General features: G+C 40.1%; 1 protein-coding gene across 3 annotated transcripts in view; it reads left to right on the forward strand.

Annotated features, from left to right (window-relative positions):
• The first annotated feature begins 3,356 nt into the window (after nt 1-3,356).
• ELP3 (elongator acetyltransferase complex subunit 3) overlaps nt 3,357-18,251 on the forward strand; it is a 97,276-nt gene continuing 82,381 nt past the window's right edge. The window contains exons 1-3 of one of the 3 annotated variants that reach the window (XM_081810547.1): nt 3,357-3,492; nt 6,500-6,599; nt 9,959-10,097. In XM_081810547.1, coding sequence (XP_081666673.1) covers nt 3,474-3,492; nt 6,500-6,599; nt 9,959-10,097 — 258 coding nt within the window. In that variant the 5' untranslated portion in view covers nt 3,357-3,473. The remainder of the gene's footprint in view (nt 3,493-6,499; nt 6,600-9,958; nt 10,098-18,251) is intronic. The other 2 variants (XM_081810559.1, XM_081810553.1) reach the window with 2 other exon arrangements.

An 18,251-nucleotide genomic window follows, 5' to 3' on the forward strand; every position in this document is an offset into this window, starting at 1 on the left:
GGTTCTAGAGGGGAGGGGCATGGGAGGATGGGTTAGCCTGGTGATGGGTATTAAAGAGGACACATTCTGCATGGAACACTGGGTGTTATACGCAAACAATGAATCATGGAACACTACATCAAAAACTAATGATGTAATGTATGGTGATTAACATAACAATACAAAAATTTAAAAAAATATATCATCTGGGGAAAAAAAAAAGCAAATCCCTTCTGCTGTGCACCTCTCTCCAGGACTAGGAAGAATATCTTCCTCTTGTAATTCATCTGATTTTCACTCTCCATTGGATTATTCCCATTGGCATAAAAACTGGCTGTTATTTATTATTATGTTTTATTTTATTTTTAAAGATTTTATTTATTTATTTGAGAGAGAGAGAGTGAGCATGAGCAGAGGGAAAGGCAGAGGGAGAGGGACAAGCAGACTCCATGCTGAGCACAGAGCCCAATGTGGGGCTCAATCCCAGGACCCTAAAGTCATGACCTGGGCCGAAGTTAGATGCTTAACTGACTGACTCACACAGGTGCCCCTGTTATTATTTTAATAAACACTTCCTTTGACACTATTTTCTCTGTCAGCTACTACCCCATTTCTCTGTACTTCTTGAGGGCAAAATCCCTCATGAGTTGTCTAAACTCACTGTCTCAAATTCCTCTCCTCTCAATCTATCTAAACCTTCTCTAGTCAACTACATTTTCATAAAACTGTTGTTGTCAAAGTCCCCAATGATCTTAGTCAGTTTTCAACCCTCATCTAACTTGACCCCTCAGCAGCAGCATTTGACCCAGTGGATCACTCCCTCCTCCTTAACACACTTTCACTTGTTTCCCAGGTAACCACCACTCTCCTAGTTTTCTTCCCACCTCCCTGGGGGCACCTCCTCAGCTTCCCCTGCTGGTTATTTCTCTTCTCCTCAACCTGCTAAGAATAGAATGCCCCCAAAGCTTGGTCTTTAGTCTTCTCTTTCTTTTCCATACGTACCATTTCATAGCTTTAAATTTCACCTACGTACCTGTAACTCTCATTTGGTATCTCCAGCCTGAACTTTTTTCATGGCTTACTGCTCACGAGGCATCCCAAACATGACATGTCTGGATTGACCTCCTTACACACCACCACAAAACCCTACTCTGCCTACAAGCTTATTCATTTCAGCTAATGGCCTTTGTCCAAAAGCTTCAGTATCACCCTTGATGTTGATGTCTTTTTTTCTCTTATATCCCACATCTGGTTGGTTGGGAAAGCTTGTTGAAATTTTCAAAATATTTTCAGGTTCTGAACACTTCTCATCACTTCCAAGTTATAATCCTGACTCAAGTTATAATCATTTCTGGACTCGTTCAGTAGTTCTCAAACTTTGCTGCCCATTGGAATAATCACCCAAGGATCTTTAAAACCTGACTGGTGGGGCGCCTGGGTGGCTCAGTTGGTTAAGCGACTGCCTTCGGCTCAGGTCATGATCCTGGAGTCCCGGGATCGAGTCCCACATCGGGCTCCCTGCTCGGCAGGGAGTCTGCTTCTCCCTCTGACCCTCCCCCCTCTCATGCTCTCTCTCTCTCTCTCTCATTCTCTCTCAAATAAATAAATAAAATCTTAAAAAAAAAAAAAAAAACCTGACTGGCTCCCACCACTTGATATTTTTATTTAATTGGTATGGGATGTGATCTGGGTGCTGGGATTTTTCACTACTCTCTAGGTGATTCTAATGTGCAGCCAAGTTTGGGAATCTGCAGCAAAGGTATGATAATAGCCACCTAACTGATCTCCCTTCTTCTGCCTGTCCCCACCTCCCGGTCTATTCCCAACACAGCAAATAGAGATAATTTTAAATTATAAATCAGATCACATCTCGCTAAAAACCCTCCAACAGCTTCCTACACCATTTAGAGTAAAAGCCAAAGGTTTTACAATGGCCTAAGAGGTCTTATATAAACTGCTCTGTCCTCCACCCCACCCCACCCCATCACTTCTCTATTACACATCCCTCACTAAGTGCTCCATCAATGCTCCTTACTTTCTGTGAACAACCAGGCATCCTCTCACCCCAGGACCTTTGCATTAACCATTCCTTTTACCTGAAATACTCTTCCCCCTGATATCTGCATATCAAACATTAACTCAAATATCACATTCTCAATAAGGCCTACCCTAACCTCATTTTAAAATTTACCACTGTACTACTCACCTCACTTGTTCTCTTCTGTGAGGCAAAAGAGTGATAGTGATAAAGTGGATGACAGTGACTTCAGATAAGGAAGAGTGGGAAATGAGCAGATTGGAGTAAAAATAGAGTTCTGTTTTGGACATGTTGTTTGAGATGCCCGAATCTAGACACCCAGATCTAACCAGATGTCAAATGGGGAAGAAGTTGGAGCTGTCCTATAAAAATGGGAGCAGATAGATGGTGTTTGAAGTTTTAATACTCTGGGGATCACCTTGGGAGAGACAAGGATGAGAAGTGAAGTCCGTGGTACACCAATATGTTGAAGTGAGATAGAGGTGGAGTCCACCAAAAGAGATGAGAAAAAATAGAAGAAAAACCAAGAGTGTGGAGGGTCCTATCATGAAAGACTTTCAAGGAAGCTAACATGTCCATTGGTACCAGGATGACAATAAGGACAGACAAATACTCCTGAATTTGGTCTGATGGGAAGTCACAAAACTTGACCAGGACGGTTTCAGTGTCATGGTGGGTTCAAAGACTTGGGGTTGCCTCAATTCTAGTGGGAAGAAAGGGACTGGAAACAGCACCTATTCCTGTCTTTTTGTTAATGAGAGCAGTTCTAAATTTCTGGCCCATGAACAAAGATCACGGATGGGTTTCAGGAAGACGTTTTCCCAAGTCCTGCCTCCAAACTGCAAAACTTCATGCGTGTGCTAGTTTTTCTGGAGAGATCTCCAAAGCTTTCATGATGTTTATCGATAATTTGTGCCATTCATCTGAGACTAAGGTGATTAATTGGCGTCAAAGCCTGCACTTCAGATTGTTACTCGATTCCTGCATGGTTTCTTCCAGGTTCTGATTTAGTATCACACTAGGTGGCTCGTCCTCAGACTATCTCCCACTCGGGCGCGCCCTGGGCTCCTTATTTAGAGACCACCCACATCCACACTTCCATTTAGGCTTGCTAGCGTAGCCCCTATTCATAAGCATTGTCCGGTCGCTCTACTATCCAGGTCGAGCTTTCTAACGCCCAGTCTATCCTTTGCCTTCACACAATCCCATCCTACAGCCCTTAAACCCCAGGAAGGAACCTCCTCGGCGGCCCATTTTCCCCGCCTCCTGCACCTTCGCGAGTCGCCGCTGGGGAGCGGGTCAGGCCTCTGCGCTCGCCGTCTTCTGGGAACAGCTTTACGATACGTTGACCGTCATTTTACGACACGCTGGGGTTGCTTTGTGGCTGTCAACTTTCCCCGAGGTCCAAGTTGGTAGCTACCTTGTGTGTGGTAGCAGATACTACGGCCGCGGAGAAATGAAGCAGAAGCGGAAAGGTACGGAAGGGAGAGAGAGGAAGACGGGGCAAGCGGGGTGATAGGGAAGGGGCGAACACCTGGGGCGGTGAGGTGCTGAACGCAGTTTTTCCCGCGGGAATCCTCTGCCTGAGCCAGTCGCCCTGCCACCCTAGGGTCGGTCCGTGTGTCGGCTCCAGCCCCTTGCCTTCTCGTTTTACCTGTTGTGCTTTTTAAACCAGCCTACCCTTTTCCCTTTTGGCAGTCACTTGGTGTCTTTTGTGTAGGTGGCAGGAAAAGCTTTGTTCCAAGGTATGCTGTTCAAGGAGTTAATGTGGTCGGTCGATTCAAAGTGCTCTCGGGTCTCTTAATTTGCTAAAATTTGTTTTATGGTACATTTCACCTTTTTTTTTTTTATTGAGATTTTCCTTTAAGATCTGGGTTTAAAAAAAAAGAAAAACTCTGAGTTCTTGGTTTTCTGTGGGACAGTTGTGTAGTTATTTTCGTTTATACTACCTCCTGAATTAGCATGGTGCAATTCCATCTTTTGTTTTCAACAGGATAGAGTCAGATTTGTAAGTATTTTCTTACAAGTTCTAAACTTATTTCTGTACATTCATGTGACAAGTCGGTCTAATCATGATTGGTGGCTATGATAATAATAGCTACTATTTATTGAGCATTTCCACTGTGATGGAAAGTGGAATCTTTCCCGCGGGAGATTCAAAGAGTTAAGTAACTTACCCAGCCCAAAATTATACGTAGGAAGTGGAACTGATGGTCAGGCTCTCTGTGTGCACCCAAAAAACCACAATTTTTTTCTTTTAAATCTGTCTTTAGTCACTATGCCTCTGGGCATCCACTACCATTTCTTAGAACAACAGCTCCAAATGTCCAGGTTACTTTCAGTTGTCTTGTGGCATCACACTACATGCCCCCAGTTAGTCATCTTCTTCTGCATTGCTCTTCCTCAGACTATCAGGCCAGACAGCTTCCCAGTCTTCACTTCATCTATCACTAAGCCCTGCCTCTTGAAATAGTTTATTACTCATCATTTTGGCCATCATCCTCTTAATCCACCTCCATCAATAACTAATATTTGAATACTACTTTGGCTTTCCTATACGTTATTTGAATTGATTCTTAGAATAGTCTTGTCAAATGTGTATGTTTTATCCCAATTTGGCAGGCAGGGAAATGGGAATACAGAAGTCTTTGATCTTCCCATTATCACACAGCCAGTAGGGGTTGGGAGCTAGGGATGGGAACCTAATATCCAAGATTTTTACTTTTAAATCTTGTGGGAGTTTTACATTATTGCCTTTCAAGAGCCTTTTATTTAGTATCAAATTCTGTGTATTCTTTTTACCTTCTGAATCATTTTTGTATCATTTTCTTTTGTACTTTTTTTAAAACACTACTTTCATCTTTTTACTCCCAAACTTGAGAATATATTAGTCTCCACTCCATTTAAATGCCTTTGCCTAGTAGTCAGTGTATCCTATAATCTATTTTTTTATTGAACCTTTTTAGGCAACACTCCTTTACACAAAGATAGATAATTCCTATACCTGACATTGTTCCTTCTGGATTGTCCTCCGTTTCACTTGTCCACTCCTTTCCTTTCTTTAAAGTCCCCTGTGCCGTTTCCTCCATGAAGCCTTTTCTTACTAATTTGCTTCTCTAGTTATTTTTTATACTCAAGAGCTGTATATGTGGTTTTCAAATCTTTATCTGTTTTTATTATCACCTGAATCCTCTTCTCCTCTCCAGATTATTACATAGAGCTTCAATATATTACAGATGCAAAAGCCAAGCTGCTTTGGTTTAATCAAGAAAGAGACCCTCCTTTTCCTTCCTCTCCTCCCTCTCCCTCTTCTTCCAGCACCACCACCAACCCTGCCTCTGTTACATGGTCCTTGAACCACCTTTTTGGAACTCTGAATTACGTGGTTTCGAAAGCATTTAGCCTTTGATTATAGATGGACTTTTTTCCCTCAACATTGTGTGTGTTAACTTTGCTTCATTAAGTTAGAGGCAGCGTAGTACAGAGAAAAAAGCGTGGAACTTGTGGAGAAAACACCTGGATTTGAGTCGTAACTATTCCATTTACAATGGCATCTTAACTTCCCTTAATTTTTAACACCTGTAAAAGGGGCTAACACCATCTACCTTACAGTGTTGTGAGGTTTCAAATGAGATAAATAAAGGGGCTCCATTACTGCCAGGGCTTTCTCATCTATTCTTCTCCCTGATGACTCCATTGTCTCTGCACACTAGCGTTCTCTACAGGCTGGAAGTATGCTTGGTGGCAGTTACCAAGCCATATCACTGGTGGGAGAGTGGCATTTTTTGCCTTGAGGAAAGAGCTCAGATTGGCCTGACTTGGATAGGTGCCTGACCTTGAACCGATCTATTGTAATTGGGATGGAGTCATGTAAGAACGTGTCAGCTTCTGCTTGTCATGTCAGCCTCAGTTGCCAGAAGGTCATGATGGTGGACAGACTATCTCTTAGATCCCTAGGCAAGTATAGAACCAACATTCTTTGTATTACAAAGGAGCATTGCATTGCTTTGTAATATTACGTCTGTGGATACCTGGATTTGAGTTTCAACTTTACCCCTTGGTGGCATTTTTGTGGGACAAGCAAATATTCCTATTCTATCTACTGCATTCTGAGAGATGAAATAATGCATCTAAATATCATTATAATTCTGGAGATAAAGGGAAGCTATTTTAACCACTTTGATGCTTTCTTGTGCAATTTGGTTCTTTCTCCTCATGTCTGTCTCTATTCTTTCCTGTATCTATCATTCTTACAATGTTTGTACTTCTAAAGTGAATTCTCCCCATATATAGATGAAGCAGGTTTGTTTTAATTAAGGATACAAAAGGTATGCTCAAACTGTAAACAGTGGAAGTTTGGTGTCTTGTAAACTTGAGCTGTTCATCTGAGATGGTTGGAATAATTTTGGAAGAAAAAAAATAAATACAAAAAACTTTACCGGGTTATATGGTTTTTTACATTGTTAAATATTATTTTTCCAGGAGATCTCAGCCCTGCTGAGCTGATGATGCTGACTATAGGAGATGTTATTAAACAACTAATTGAAGCCCACGAACAGGGGAAAGACATTGATCTGAATAAGTAAGTTGGTTTATAAAACAGAAGGCAGTCTTGTTCTTAGGTGGTAGATCTTTTTTTTTTTTTTAAAGATTTATTTATTTATTTATTTATTTGACAGAGAGAGACACAGCGAGAGAGGGAACACAAGCAGGGGGAGTGGGAGAGGGAGAAGCAGGCTTCCTGCCGAGCAGGGAGCCCGATGTGGGACTCGATCCCAGGACCCTGGGATCATGACCTGAGCCGAAGGCAGACGCTTAACGACTGAGCCACCCAGGCGCCCTTAGGTGGTAGATCTTTTTATTGAAATTATCAATTGAAATTATCAAATATGACTTGTTTTCTATCTCACGTTTTATATTTTAATTGAGAACTTAGCTTTCTGCTCTGCCCTGTCACTCATTTATGGCAAAATTCTATCACAGCCTAAGAATACTAATAGCTTCTAATATTTATTGGGCGCTTACTATGTCCCAATCACTGTTAGTAGTACATTGTATTAGTTCAGTTGGTCCTCTCAAAAACTGTGTGAGTTAGGTTCTTATATCACCCTCATTTGACAGTTGGGTATGAGACAGGAAGATTAGATAATTTGTCTAAAAGTAAAGAACTAGTAATTGGCAGAACTGGGATTTGGAATTAGATCATCTGTCTCAGAGCCCCTGTTGTCTTCTCTGCTGTATCACTTCACATCCTTGTTCCCTTCCTCCTGTCTCAGGAAGCAGTAGCTCTTTTAGGAAAACCCTGCCTTTGGGATCTTTGATCTAATCCAACCCTTTCCTACTTTATAGCTTTTTGACCTGTTCATCTGTTTCCTTTCCACAATCATGTTCAGTTTTGACTTTGCTACATCCTCAGTTAAGAGTAGTCTTTCATCTCTGCATCTTTTGTTTCCATTAGATTTTCACTAAGTAGATCTCTAATGAAAAGATTTTCTCCCCACACCCAGTAGGTCATCAGTGATCTAAATCACCACAGCATGGCCTTTTTAAGACTGTTTCTTGTGCTTGAGATACTACAGTGTTTTATCACTTCCTTGGAATATTGTGCTTAATAAACTTTTGCTAAAGGAATAAATAAGTTACTTAACTATCCTTTCTTGACTGTGGAGTTATATTTTACTGATTTTTCTATCCTGTCTTTAGAAGTTGCTTTTCTGTCATTGTTGGCTATACCGCTAATTATACAAAAGTCTCTTGTTTCTAGTGAACATTTTTTCTTCTTGTATTTTTTGTCAGTCTCTTTAATTTAGCACATCTAAAGTTTACACTAACATCTTCCTGAAAATAAGCCTCTATGCAGATGTCCTCTTTGCTTAATTGTATTAACCTTCACCCAGGCTTGAAACTCTAGGGGCGCCTCGGTGGCTCAGATGGTAAGCATCTGCCTTCGGCTGAGGTCATGATACCAGGGTCCTGGGATGGAGTTCCTCATCGGGCTCCCTGCTAGGCGGGGAGCCTGCTTCTCCCTCTGCCAATCTCTCTCTCTCTCTCTCTGATTTTCATGAATAAATAAATAAAACATTAAAAAAAAAAAAAGAAACTCTAGTGTCCTCTTCCTTAGTTCCAGTTAATATTTAAATTTTGCCTACTCTCTCTTCATTATGACTCTCACTTTCATTTCCACTACTAACTCCCTAATTCATCCCTTTTTTAACTTAATTCTAGACTACTGCAGTAGCTTATGCTTTCAGTCTATATTTCCTGCTGGGTTAATTGTTCCTTGTTCTTGTCTTTTATCATGTCATTTCCCTGTACAGGAATTTTCAGTATGTCCCCAACATTTATGAAATTAAATGCAAATTCCTCAGCCCATTATGTAAGGCCTCTTGGTCTGGCTTCAACTTGCCCAACTTTTTAAATTTCTGTACCTTTACATTGAAAGTGTCCTGCTTTATATTAAGTCTACCCATATATCTTAAAATATGTGCATTCCTGTTTTTGTGTCTTCGCATAAGCCAGCCTATTTGTTCTCAGTGGCATCTCCATGTTTTCACTGCCTGCCTGAAGCCAACTCTTTTCTGTGCCTATTTTCCATGACTGTCTCCCCAGCACCCATTGAGTTCCTCTCTTGAACTCTGGACACATTCATTATTGTATGTGTGTTTTATCACATATTTTTATCACTTACACATTTATTTTTGTGAATGCCTATCTGAAAACATAGCAACATACAAACATAGAGCATGAAACAACTATGCCTTATACTTTCTGGCATACCAAGTACTTGTACTCTTTACAAATCAGGTACTGAGTTAACATTTTTTGAAAATGATGCAGGGGCACCTGGGTGGCTCAGTCGTTAAGCGTCTGCCTTCAGGTCAGGTCATGATCCCGGGGTCCTGGGATCGAGCCCCGCATCGGGCTCCCTGCTCAGCGGGAAGCCTGCTTCTCCCTCTCCCACTCCCCCTGCTTGTGTTCCCTCTCTCGCTGTGTCTCTCTCTGTCAAATAAATAAATAAAATATTTAAAATTTTTAAAAAGTGATGCAAATACGTCACAATATTTTTAGATGGATTAAAATGAGAAATTAAGGTGACTGTTAGGGTTTGCTAGCACCAAGAAACAAGAAACCAGTAAAATTATAGAGAAAAGCAAGGAATATTAATTGGGTTGAAGGTTATTTTTAGGGATTAGGGATAAAGTTATAATCAGGAAGGGATAAATGGATTTTCTGAAGTGCTGATGATATTGTATTCCTTGGAGTGTAGTAACACAAGTGTTTGCTTCATAAATTTTAAAGTATGTTTATATGTTTTATGTTCTGTTTTTTATGTATATATTATTTTATGTTAGAAAAAGTTTTAAAACACTTTAAAAATATATATACTTTATTTACTATTTGGTTCTGTACACCTTTCCTTCAAATTGTTTTTTGTTTGTTTGTCTGGTCTAAGACCATAGCTCACAACCAGGCATGATACCCCCCACCCACCCACCCAGGAGACATTTTTAGTTGTTAACAGTGGGAGTGGGGTGCTGGTGGGTAGAGGCCGATGAAGCTGCTAAACATCCTACAGTGTAATAAACAGTCCCTTACAACAGAATTAATCCCAGATGCTATAGTGTTGAGGTTGAGAAAAGGGTAGAATGCTGTGAAGCTAGAGCAGTTTGTTAAATGAGACCTACCTTGTGTCACTGTCCTGGGACCTTCCCTGTAGTCATCTTGTTTTCTTTCTGGTACTCCAGAGTAAGAAGAAGTCATTGATATGTTTTCCTGATTTTCTTCTATTTTTCTGATACTCACAAATTTTAAAGCCACTGTTGTCACTGGGTGAAAAGATAGGGGAGTGACAGGAGTTGATGATGTTATTTGTAGGCCATTCTTTTGGTAGTATGCCTTGAAATATTATGATCTTGATAATGCTAGATGCTTTACTTCCAGGGTGAAAACCAGGACAGCTGCCAAATATGGCCTTTCAGCACAGCCCCGCCTGGTGGATATCATCGCCGCAGTCCCACCTCAGTATCGAAAGGTCTTAGTCCCCAAATTAAAGGCAAAACCCATCAGAACTGCCAGTGGGGTGAGTAATTTGATTCATGAAATATTGATTCCATATCTTTTCTGCCAGAAATCCTTGCCTCCATGTAACACCCAGGTAGTGAGGTGGAAAAGGGGGATTCAGTTTAATAAAATCCATATATTATGATATGTGTTGCAGTAGAGACGTGCAGAATGAAAAACACTCACTGTGCTTAAAGGAGTAGATTATGTTTTAATGTCCTTAAAAGTATAAATTGAGGCTTCGTGACTATCTCAATGTGATAAATATTGTTGGCCATTTTAAGGTCATGGCTTTCAATACAATTGATACTTATAAAAGGTACTTTTAAAAGATTTTGTTTAGTTGAGAGAGACAGAGAGCGCATGAGTAAGGGAAGAGGCAGAGGGAGGAGGAGAGAATCTCAGGCAGACTCTGTGCTGAGTGCAGAGCCCGAGGCTGGGCCCAATCTCATGACCCCAAGATCATGACCTGAGCTGAAATCACGAGTAGGACGCTCAACCCAGGCGCCCCTTGTACTTTTAAAAGGTAGTTAATGGTGGGCGCCTGGGTGGCTCAGATGGTTAAGCATCTGCCTTCGGCTCAGGTCATGATCTCGGGGTCCTGGGATCGAGTCCCGCATCGGGCTCCCTGCTCCTTGGGAGTCTGCTTCTCCCTCTCCCTTTCTCTCTCGCTCTGTCTCTCATGAATAAAAAAAAAAAATCTTTAAAAAAAAAAAAAAGGTAGTTAATGGTACAAAGGCATTCTGTATGTGGTATTTGGGAAGCGACTGACGTAATGGGAAGCACTGTGGAAGTCCAGAGGACAAAGATGTCCCTGCAGTAAAAGAGACTAGGGAAAGCCCTAGAGAAAGCATGGCACTTGCTTGACATATAAATGGTGCCCATATAAGCAGAGAAGAGCAGGCTTGAAGAATAATGGGAGCAAGGACACAAGGAACTAAGGCACAGAAGTAGAGGTATTATAAGAGGTATGATGTGTGTAGGGTACAGTGAGTACCTCACACTGACTGGAGTTGATAATCCATTTGAGAAAGCAGCAGGACATTAGGTTAAAGAGTTAATTTGGGATCAGCTTGTAAAAGATCTTAAATGTCTGCAAAGAAGCTGGGTAATAGGAAACAAAGATATTTGAGGAGAGTGATATGAACAAACCAGATTTTCAGAAAATTAATTTGCATACAAGATGTAGAGTAGCTTGGAACCAAAAAGACCAGTTAGTGTACTCTTGGCTTGATCTAGGTGTAAAATATGTTAAGAACTGGAATTAGGGTAGGGGCTTTAGGATATAAAGGATGAGTGTGAAAGATAGGATTTGGACCCTCTTAAAACATGATACCCAGAATTGAATTGTGTGTTTCTGATATGATCATAGAAATTCAATCTCTTATTTGGATGGGAGTATAAAACTTGGTAATTACAGTTTATGTTGACTTGTTTAGTGGCCATATCTCCTGGATCATATTTCATTTGTGACTAATTAAACCCTAAAACTTTTATACACAATGAATCACTAATTCTGGTCTCTTCTCTCTGTACTTAAGAGTTTTTGTTTTATTTATTTGTACCTAGTGTAAAGGGTTCTTTAAGAGAAATTAATACAGTTGAACAACATGGGTTTGAACTGCATGGGTCCACTTACAGGCAGATTTTTTCCCATAAGTACAGTACTATAGATGTATTTTCTTTATGATTGTCCTGATACTTCTTTTTGTCTAGATTACTTTATTGTAAGAATACGGTATGCAATACCTATAGCATACAAAATATGTATTAATTGATGGTTTCTGTTGCCAGTAAGGCTTCTGATCAACAGTAGACTATGAAAATAATTAAGTTTCTGGGGAGTCAAAAGTTATATGCAGTTACTCAACTGAGTTGAGGGGTTGTCACCCCTAACCCGTGCTTTGTTCAAAGGTCAGCCATAGTTTCAAACCCCTGACCTCCCATTTTTCCCCTCAGGGCAAGCACTTTTAACTCTTAGCTGATTTCTTGGCATTTGCTTCTATATCCCCAAATAACACACTCTATAGATAAGTCTTGAATTTTTAGTTTTGAGCATTATGTATGAGCTTCCTGCTATGGAAGACAAAGACTTATCAACCTTTCCTTAACCTGACTAATAAGCCTGGCTTCCATGACACCATTCTCTCTCCTCCTCCCCCTACCTCTAGTTACTTCTTTTCTTTCTTTGAGGTCTGTTCTTGTTCTGCTTGCCTCTAAAAATTGATGTTTTCTGTTGTCCTGGGTCCACTGTTCTTAGTACTGTACATGCCTTCTTTGGTGATCTCATCTATTGACATTTCTAAGTATTGTTATATGCTGACTTCCAGCTCTGACCACTCCTCAAGCTTCAGGCTTTTGTCAAAGTACCTGTTAAACAACTCTCTTTTGACTGCCTATATACTCTCAAGTATAATATAACCAAAACTAACCTCAAACTTGCTCATTCATCTTTCTTCTCCATCCTAGTTCATGGTGCCTCTATCCACTCAGTTTTCAAAAGATGTGAAATGCATTGTCCATTCCTACCACCACTGGTAGGGATATTCTGGCCTTTATTATTTCTTTTTAGACTATTTCAGTTATTTCCTAACTCGTCTACTTTTTCTTACCTGCACCAAATCCATCTTTGCCAATATCACCAGAGTGAACTATTAAAAATATCAGAAGTACAGGGAGAGGTTGGAAGATGGCAGAGTAGGAGGACCCTAGGCTCACCTCATCCTACAAATACAACTAGATAACTATCAGATCATCCTAAATACCCCAGAAATTGACCTGAAGAATTGCAGAACAAACTACACAACTAAAAGTAGAGAAGAGCCCACACTGAAGAAGGTGGTAAGTGCAGAGATGCAGTTTGGGAGAGAAAGAGATCATGGCTGCTGTGGTGGGGAGAGAGCCACAGTGGCAGAGAAGGGTGAGAGACAGACTAATAACTGTCACACCAGGGAGCCCACAGGGAAAATGAATTCCCATAGCAATTGGCTTGGCAAGTGAGAGGGGCTGAATTTGGGGAGTTTTTGCAACCAGCGGACTTAAAGACTGGAATTTTAAAGGTCAGTGGGCTTGGCTGGGATAGAGCCCAGAGGGCATTGCACTGCTCTTAGAAGCTAGGCAAACAACCCATGACATACAGTGTGGAAACAGCAATCTGAAGAGCACCTGGGGGACACAGTACAGAGGTTATTTGCTCACCTCAGAGCACATCCCAGAGAAGCAGAGATCAAGGAGAGACCCCTCCAGGAACACAGAACTGACGGGCACCATTTCCCTCACCCATCCCTTGGTGTGAGCACAGGGCCACCTGTGGGAATCAGTGCAGCACCCACACTTGCTACCTAACTTGCTTATATCAAGCCCCACTTCAAGTGCCTTTACTCCTGTGGAACTGCCCTTCCCCGTCACACTTGCCTCAGTCCCAGGTTGGCGAGTCCCTTCCCCCTGAAGACCGGCCCAAACTCCTGCTTATACTGTGTCTCCTGACTCAGAAGTTTTGTGGAGCCCCTGTTCAGACAGCGGTGGTGACAGGTCTCATTCACAAGCAGACCAGAGCACACCTAGTTAAAATGCACTACATTCAGGTCAGGGGCCAAGTCCTGCTCACAAAAGGCAAAGATAGCCTCTGAAGATGACTGGCCTAAAGGATATAACAGGATAAAAAGCACAGCACATGCAGCACACATTGGTGACATTCCCAGAAGCGCCAGGCCCTGGGGAACTGGGGACAGTACACAGCAAGGCAGTACAGGACTTCTTCATAAGGCCATTACCCTCAAGAACAGGAGATGTAGCTGACTTTCCTAACACAGAGAAACAGACACAGAGACAAAATGTGAAGACAGAGAAATTTATTGCAAATGAAAGGAAAGAAAAAACAAAAGAAAAGGAAAGACAAGGAGGGAGGGAGGGAGAAAAGAAAGAAAAAAGAAAAAGACAAGACCACAGCCAGAGATCTAAGCAAAGGAGATATAAGTAACATGCCTTATGGAGGACTTAAAGCAATGATCATAAGGATACTCACTGGACTTGAGAAAAGAGTAGAAGACATGAGTAAAGTACTTAATACAGAGATAAGGAATAACATAGCAGAGATAAGGAATAACATAGCAGAGATAAAGGGCTCAATAAATGAAATGAGAAACATACTTGATGGACTGAATAGCAGGATGGAAGAAGCAGAGCAGCGAATTAATGACCTAAAAACAAAGTAATGGAAAATAAGCTGAACAAAAGAGAGAAAAAAGAATTATGCAAAATTGGAATTGATATAGGGAACTCAGTGGCTCCATCAAATGTAATAACCTTCATATTATAGGTGTCCCAGAAGAGGAAGAGAAATCAAAGGGGGAGGAGAATTTATTTGAGGAAATAATAGCTGAAAACTTACCTAGTTTAGGGAAGGAAACAGATATTCACATCCAGGAGGCACAGTGAATGACCAATAAAAGCAACAAAAGCAGATTCACACCAAGACATAGTGTAATTAAAATGGCAAAAAGTAGTGATTAAAAAAAAAACAAAAAACATATCTTAAAAGCAGCAAGAGCAGACAGTTACATACCAGGGGAAAGCCCCATAAGGTAATCAGCAGAACCCTTGCAAGCCAGAAGAGAGTGGCATGATATATTCAAAGTGCTGAATAGGAAAAATCTTCAGTCAAGAATACTCTATCCAGGGGCGCTTGGGTGGCTCAGTCGTTAAGCGTCTGCCTTCAGCTCAGGTCATGATCCCAGGGTCCTGGGATCGAGCCCTGCCTCGGGCTCCCTGCTAGTCGGGAAGCCTGCTTCTCCCTCCCCCACTGCCCCTGCTTGTGTTCTTTCTCTCGTTGTGTCTCTCTCTGTCAAATAAATAAATAAAATCTTTAAAAAAAAAAAAAAAAGAATATCCAGCAAGGCTATCATTTAGAATAGAAGGGGCGATAAAAGAGTTTCCCAGACAGGGGTGCCTGGGTGGCTCAGTTGGTTAAGTGACTGCCTTGGGCTCAGGTCATGACCCTAGAGTCCTAGGATCGAGTCCCGCATTGGGCTCCCAGCTCATCAGGGAGTCTGCTTCTCCCTCTGACCCCCTCTGCTCTCATGCTCTCTCTCAAATAAATAAATAAAATCTTAAAAAAGTTTCCCAGACAGACAAAAACTAAAGGAGTTCATGACCACTAAAACCAGCCCCACAAGAAATATTAAGGAGGACTCTTGAAGTGGAACGAAGATCAAAAGTGACAGTATGAAGATAGGAAACACAAAAGCAGTAAAAATGAATATTTATGTAAAAGATGAGTTAAGAAACTCACAAAATAAAAGGATATAAAATATAGCACCGTATACCTAAAACATGGGGAGGAGAGGAGTAAAGAATGGGTTCAAACTTAACCATCAACTTAATATAGACTGCCATATGCAGAAGATGTTATATACAAACCTAATGGTAACCACAAATCAAAAACTAATAGATATGCAAAGAATAAAGAGAAAGGAATCCAAATACATCACTAAAGAAAATTAGCAAACCATGAAAGAGAGAAAGAGAAGAAAGGATCAGAGAAAAACGTCAGAAACAACCACAAAACAAGGAATAAAATGGTAATAAATACATATCTTTCAATAATGACTTTGAATATAAGTGGACTAAATGCTCCAAAAGACATAGGGTGACAGAATGAATTAAAAAACAAGACCAACCTATATGCTGCTTACAGGAAATTCATTTTAGACCTAATGACACCTGCAGACCGAAAGTGAGGAGATGGAGAAACATCTCTCATGCAAATGTATATCAAAAGAAATCTGGGGTAGGGATACTTACATCGGACAAAATAGACTTTAAAACAAAGACTGTATGTAATAGACAAAGAAGGACACTATATAATAATAAAGGGGACAATCCAACAAGAAGATATAACAATTGTAAATATTTATGCACCCAACATGGGAGCACCCAAATATATTAAATAGTTAATAACAAACATAAAAGACGAATCCATAGTAATACAATAATAGTAGAGGGCTTTACCAGCCCACTGACATTGATGGACAGATCATCCAACCAGAAACAAGGAAACAGCTTTGAATGACACATTGGACTAGATGGATTTAACAGATATTCAGAACGTTCCATCCTAAAATAGCAGAATACACATTCTTTTCAAATGTACGTGGAGCATTCTCCAGAATAGATCACATATTAGGCCACAAAACAAGCCTCAACAAATTCAAGAAGATTGTAGTCATACCATGCATCTTTTCTGACCATAACACTATGAAACTAGAAAGGAACCACAAGAAAAAATATGGAAAGGCTACAAATACATGAAGGCTAAATAACATGCTACTAAACAATGAATGGATCAATCAGGAAATAAAAGAAAAAATTAAAAAGTACATGGACACAAATAAAAATGAAAACACAACAATCCAAAATCTTGCGATGCACCAAAAGTGGTTCTAAGTGGGAAGTTTATAACTATACAGATCTACCTCAAGAAGCAAGAAAAATCTCAAATTAACAACCTACTCTTACACCTAAAGGAGCTAAAAAAAAAGAACAAATGAAACCTAGAAGTAGAAGGAAGGAAATAATAAAGATTAGAGCAGAAATAAATGATATAGAAACTAAGAAAATAGTAGAACAGATCAGTGAAACCAGGAGCTGGTTCTTTGGAAAAAGATCAATAAAATTGATAAATGTCTAGCCAGACTTATCAAGAAGAAAACAAGAGAAAGGACCCAAAATCACAAATAAGAGAGGAGAAATAACAACCAACACCATAGAAATACAATTATAAGAGAATATTATGAAAAACTGTATGCCAACAAATTAACAACCCACAAGAAATAAATTCCTAGAAACATGTAAACTACCAAAACTGAAACAGGAAGAAATGAAAAATTTGAAGAGACTGATTACCAGCACAGAAATAGAATCAGTTATCAAAAAACTACCAACAAACAAAAGCCCAGGACTGGATGGCTTCACGGGCAAATTTTACCAAACATTTAAAGAAGAGTTAATGCCTATTCCTCTCCAACTATTCCAAAAAATAGTAAGGAAAACTTCCAAATTCATTCTATTAGGGCTTCTTTACCCTGATACCAAAACCAGCTAAAGATACCACTAAAAAAGAGAACTACAGGCCAATATTCCTGATGAACATAGATGCAAAAATCTTCAACAAAATACTAGCAAACTGAATCCAGCAATACATTTAAAAAAAAAAAATCATTCCTCACAATTAAGTGGGATTTATTCCTGGATTTCAAGGGTGATTCAGTATTCACAAATCAATCAACACCATACATCACATCAATAAGAGAAAGGAAAAGCTCTCAGTTTTTCCCCATTGAGAATGATATTCGCTGTAGGTTTTTCATAGATGGCTTTTATGATATTAAGGTATGTACCCTCTATGCCTATACTCTGAAGAGTTTTGATCAAGAAAGGATGCTGTACTTTGTCTAATGCTTTTTCTGCATCTATTGAGAGGATCATACGGTTCTTGTTCTTTCTTTTGTTAATGTATTGTATCATGTTGATTGATTTGCGGATGTTGAACCAACCTTGCAGCCCAGGGATAAATCCCACTTGGTTGTGGTGAATAATCTTTTTAATGTACTGTTGTATCCTATTGGCTAGTATTTTGGTGAGAATTTTTGCATCCATGTTCATCAGGGATATTGGTCTGTAATTCTCCTTTTTGATGGGGTCTTTGGTTTTGGGATCAAGGTAATGGTGGCGTCATAAAATGAGTTTGGAAGCTTTCCTTCCATTTATATTTTTTGGAACAGTTTCAGAAGAATAGGTATTAATTCTTCTTTAAATGTTTGGTAGAATTACCCTGGGAAGCCGTCTGGCCCTGGGCTTTCGTTTGTTGGGAGATTATTGATTACTGCATCAATTTCCTTAGTGGTTATAGGTCTGTTCAGGTTTTCTATTTCTTCCTGGTTCAGTTTTGGTAGTTGATACATCTCTAGGAATGCATCCATTTCTTCCAGGTTATCTAATTTGCTGGCATATAGTTGCTCATAATATGTTCTTTGAATTGTTTGTATTTCTTTGGTGTTGGTTGTGATCTCTCCTCTTTCATTCATGATTTTGTTGATTTGGGTCATTTTTCTTTTTGATAAGTCTGGCCAGGGGTTTATCAATCTTGTTAATTCTTTCAAAGAATCAGCTCCTA

The sequence above is a fragment of the Leptonychotes weddellii genome, chromosome 2 (assembly GCF_054177405.1).
Source record: "Leptonychotes weddellii isolate Sample4059 chromosome 2, ASM5417740v2, whole genome shotgun sequence".
Taxonomy (NCBI): Eukaryota; Metazoa; Chordata; class Mammalia; order Carnivora; family Phocidae; genus Leptonychotes; species Leptonychotes weddellii.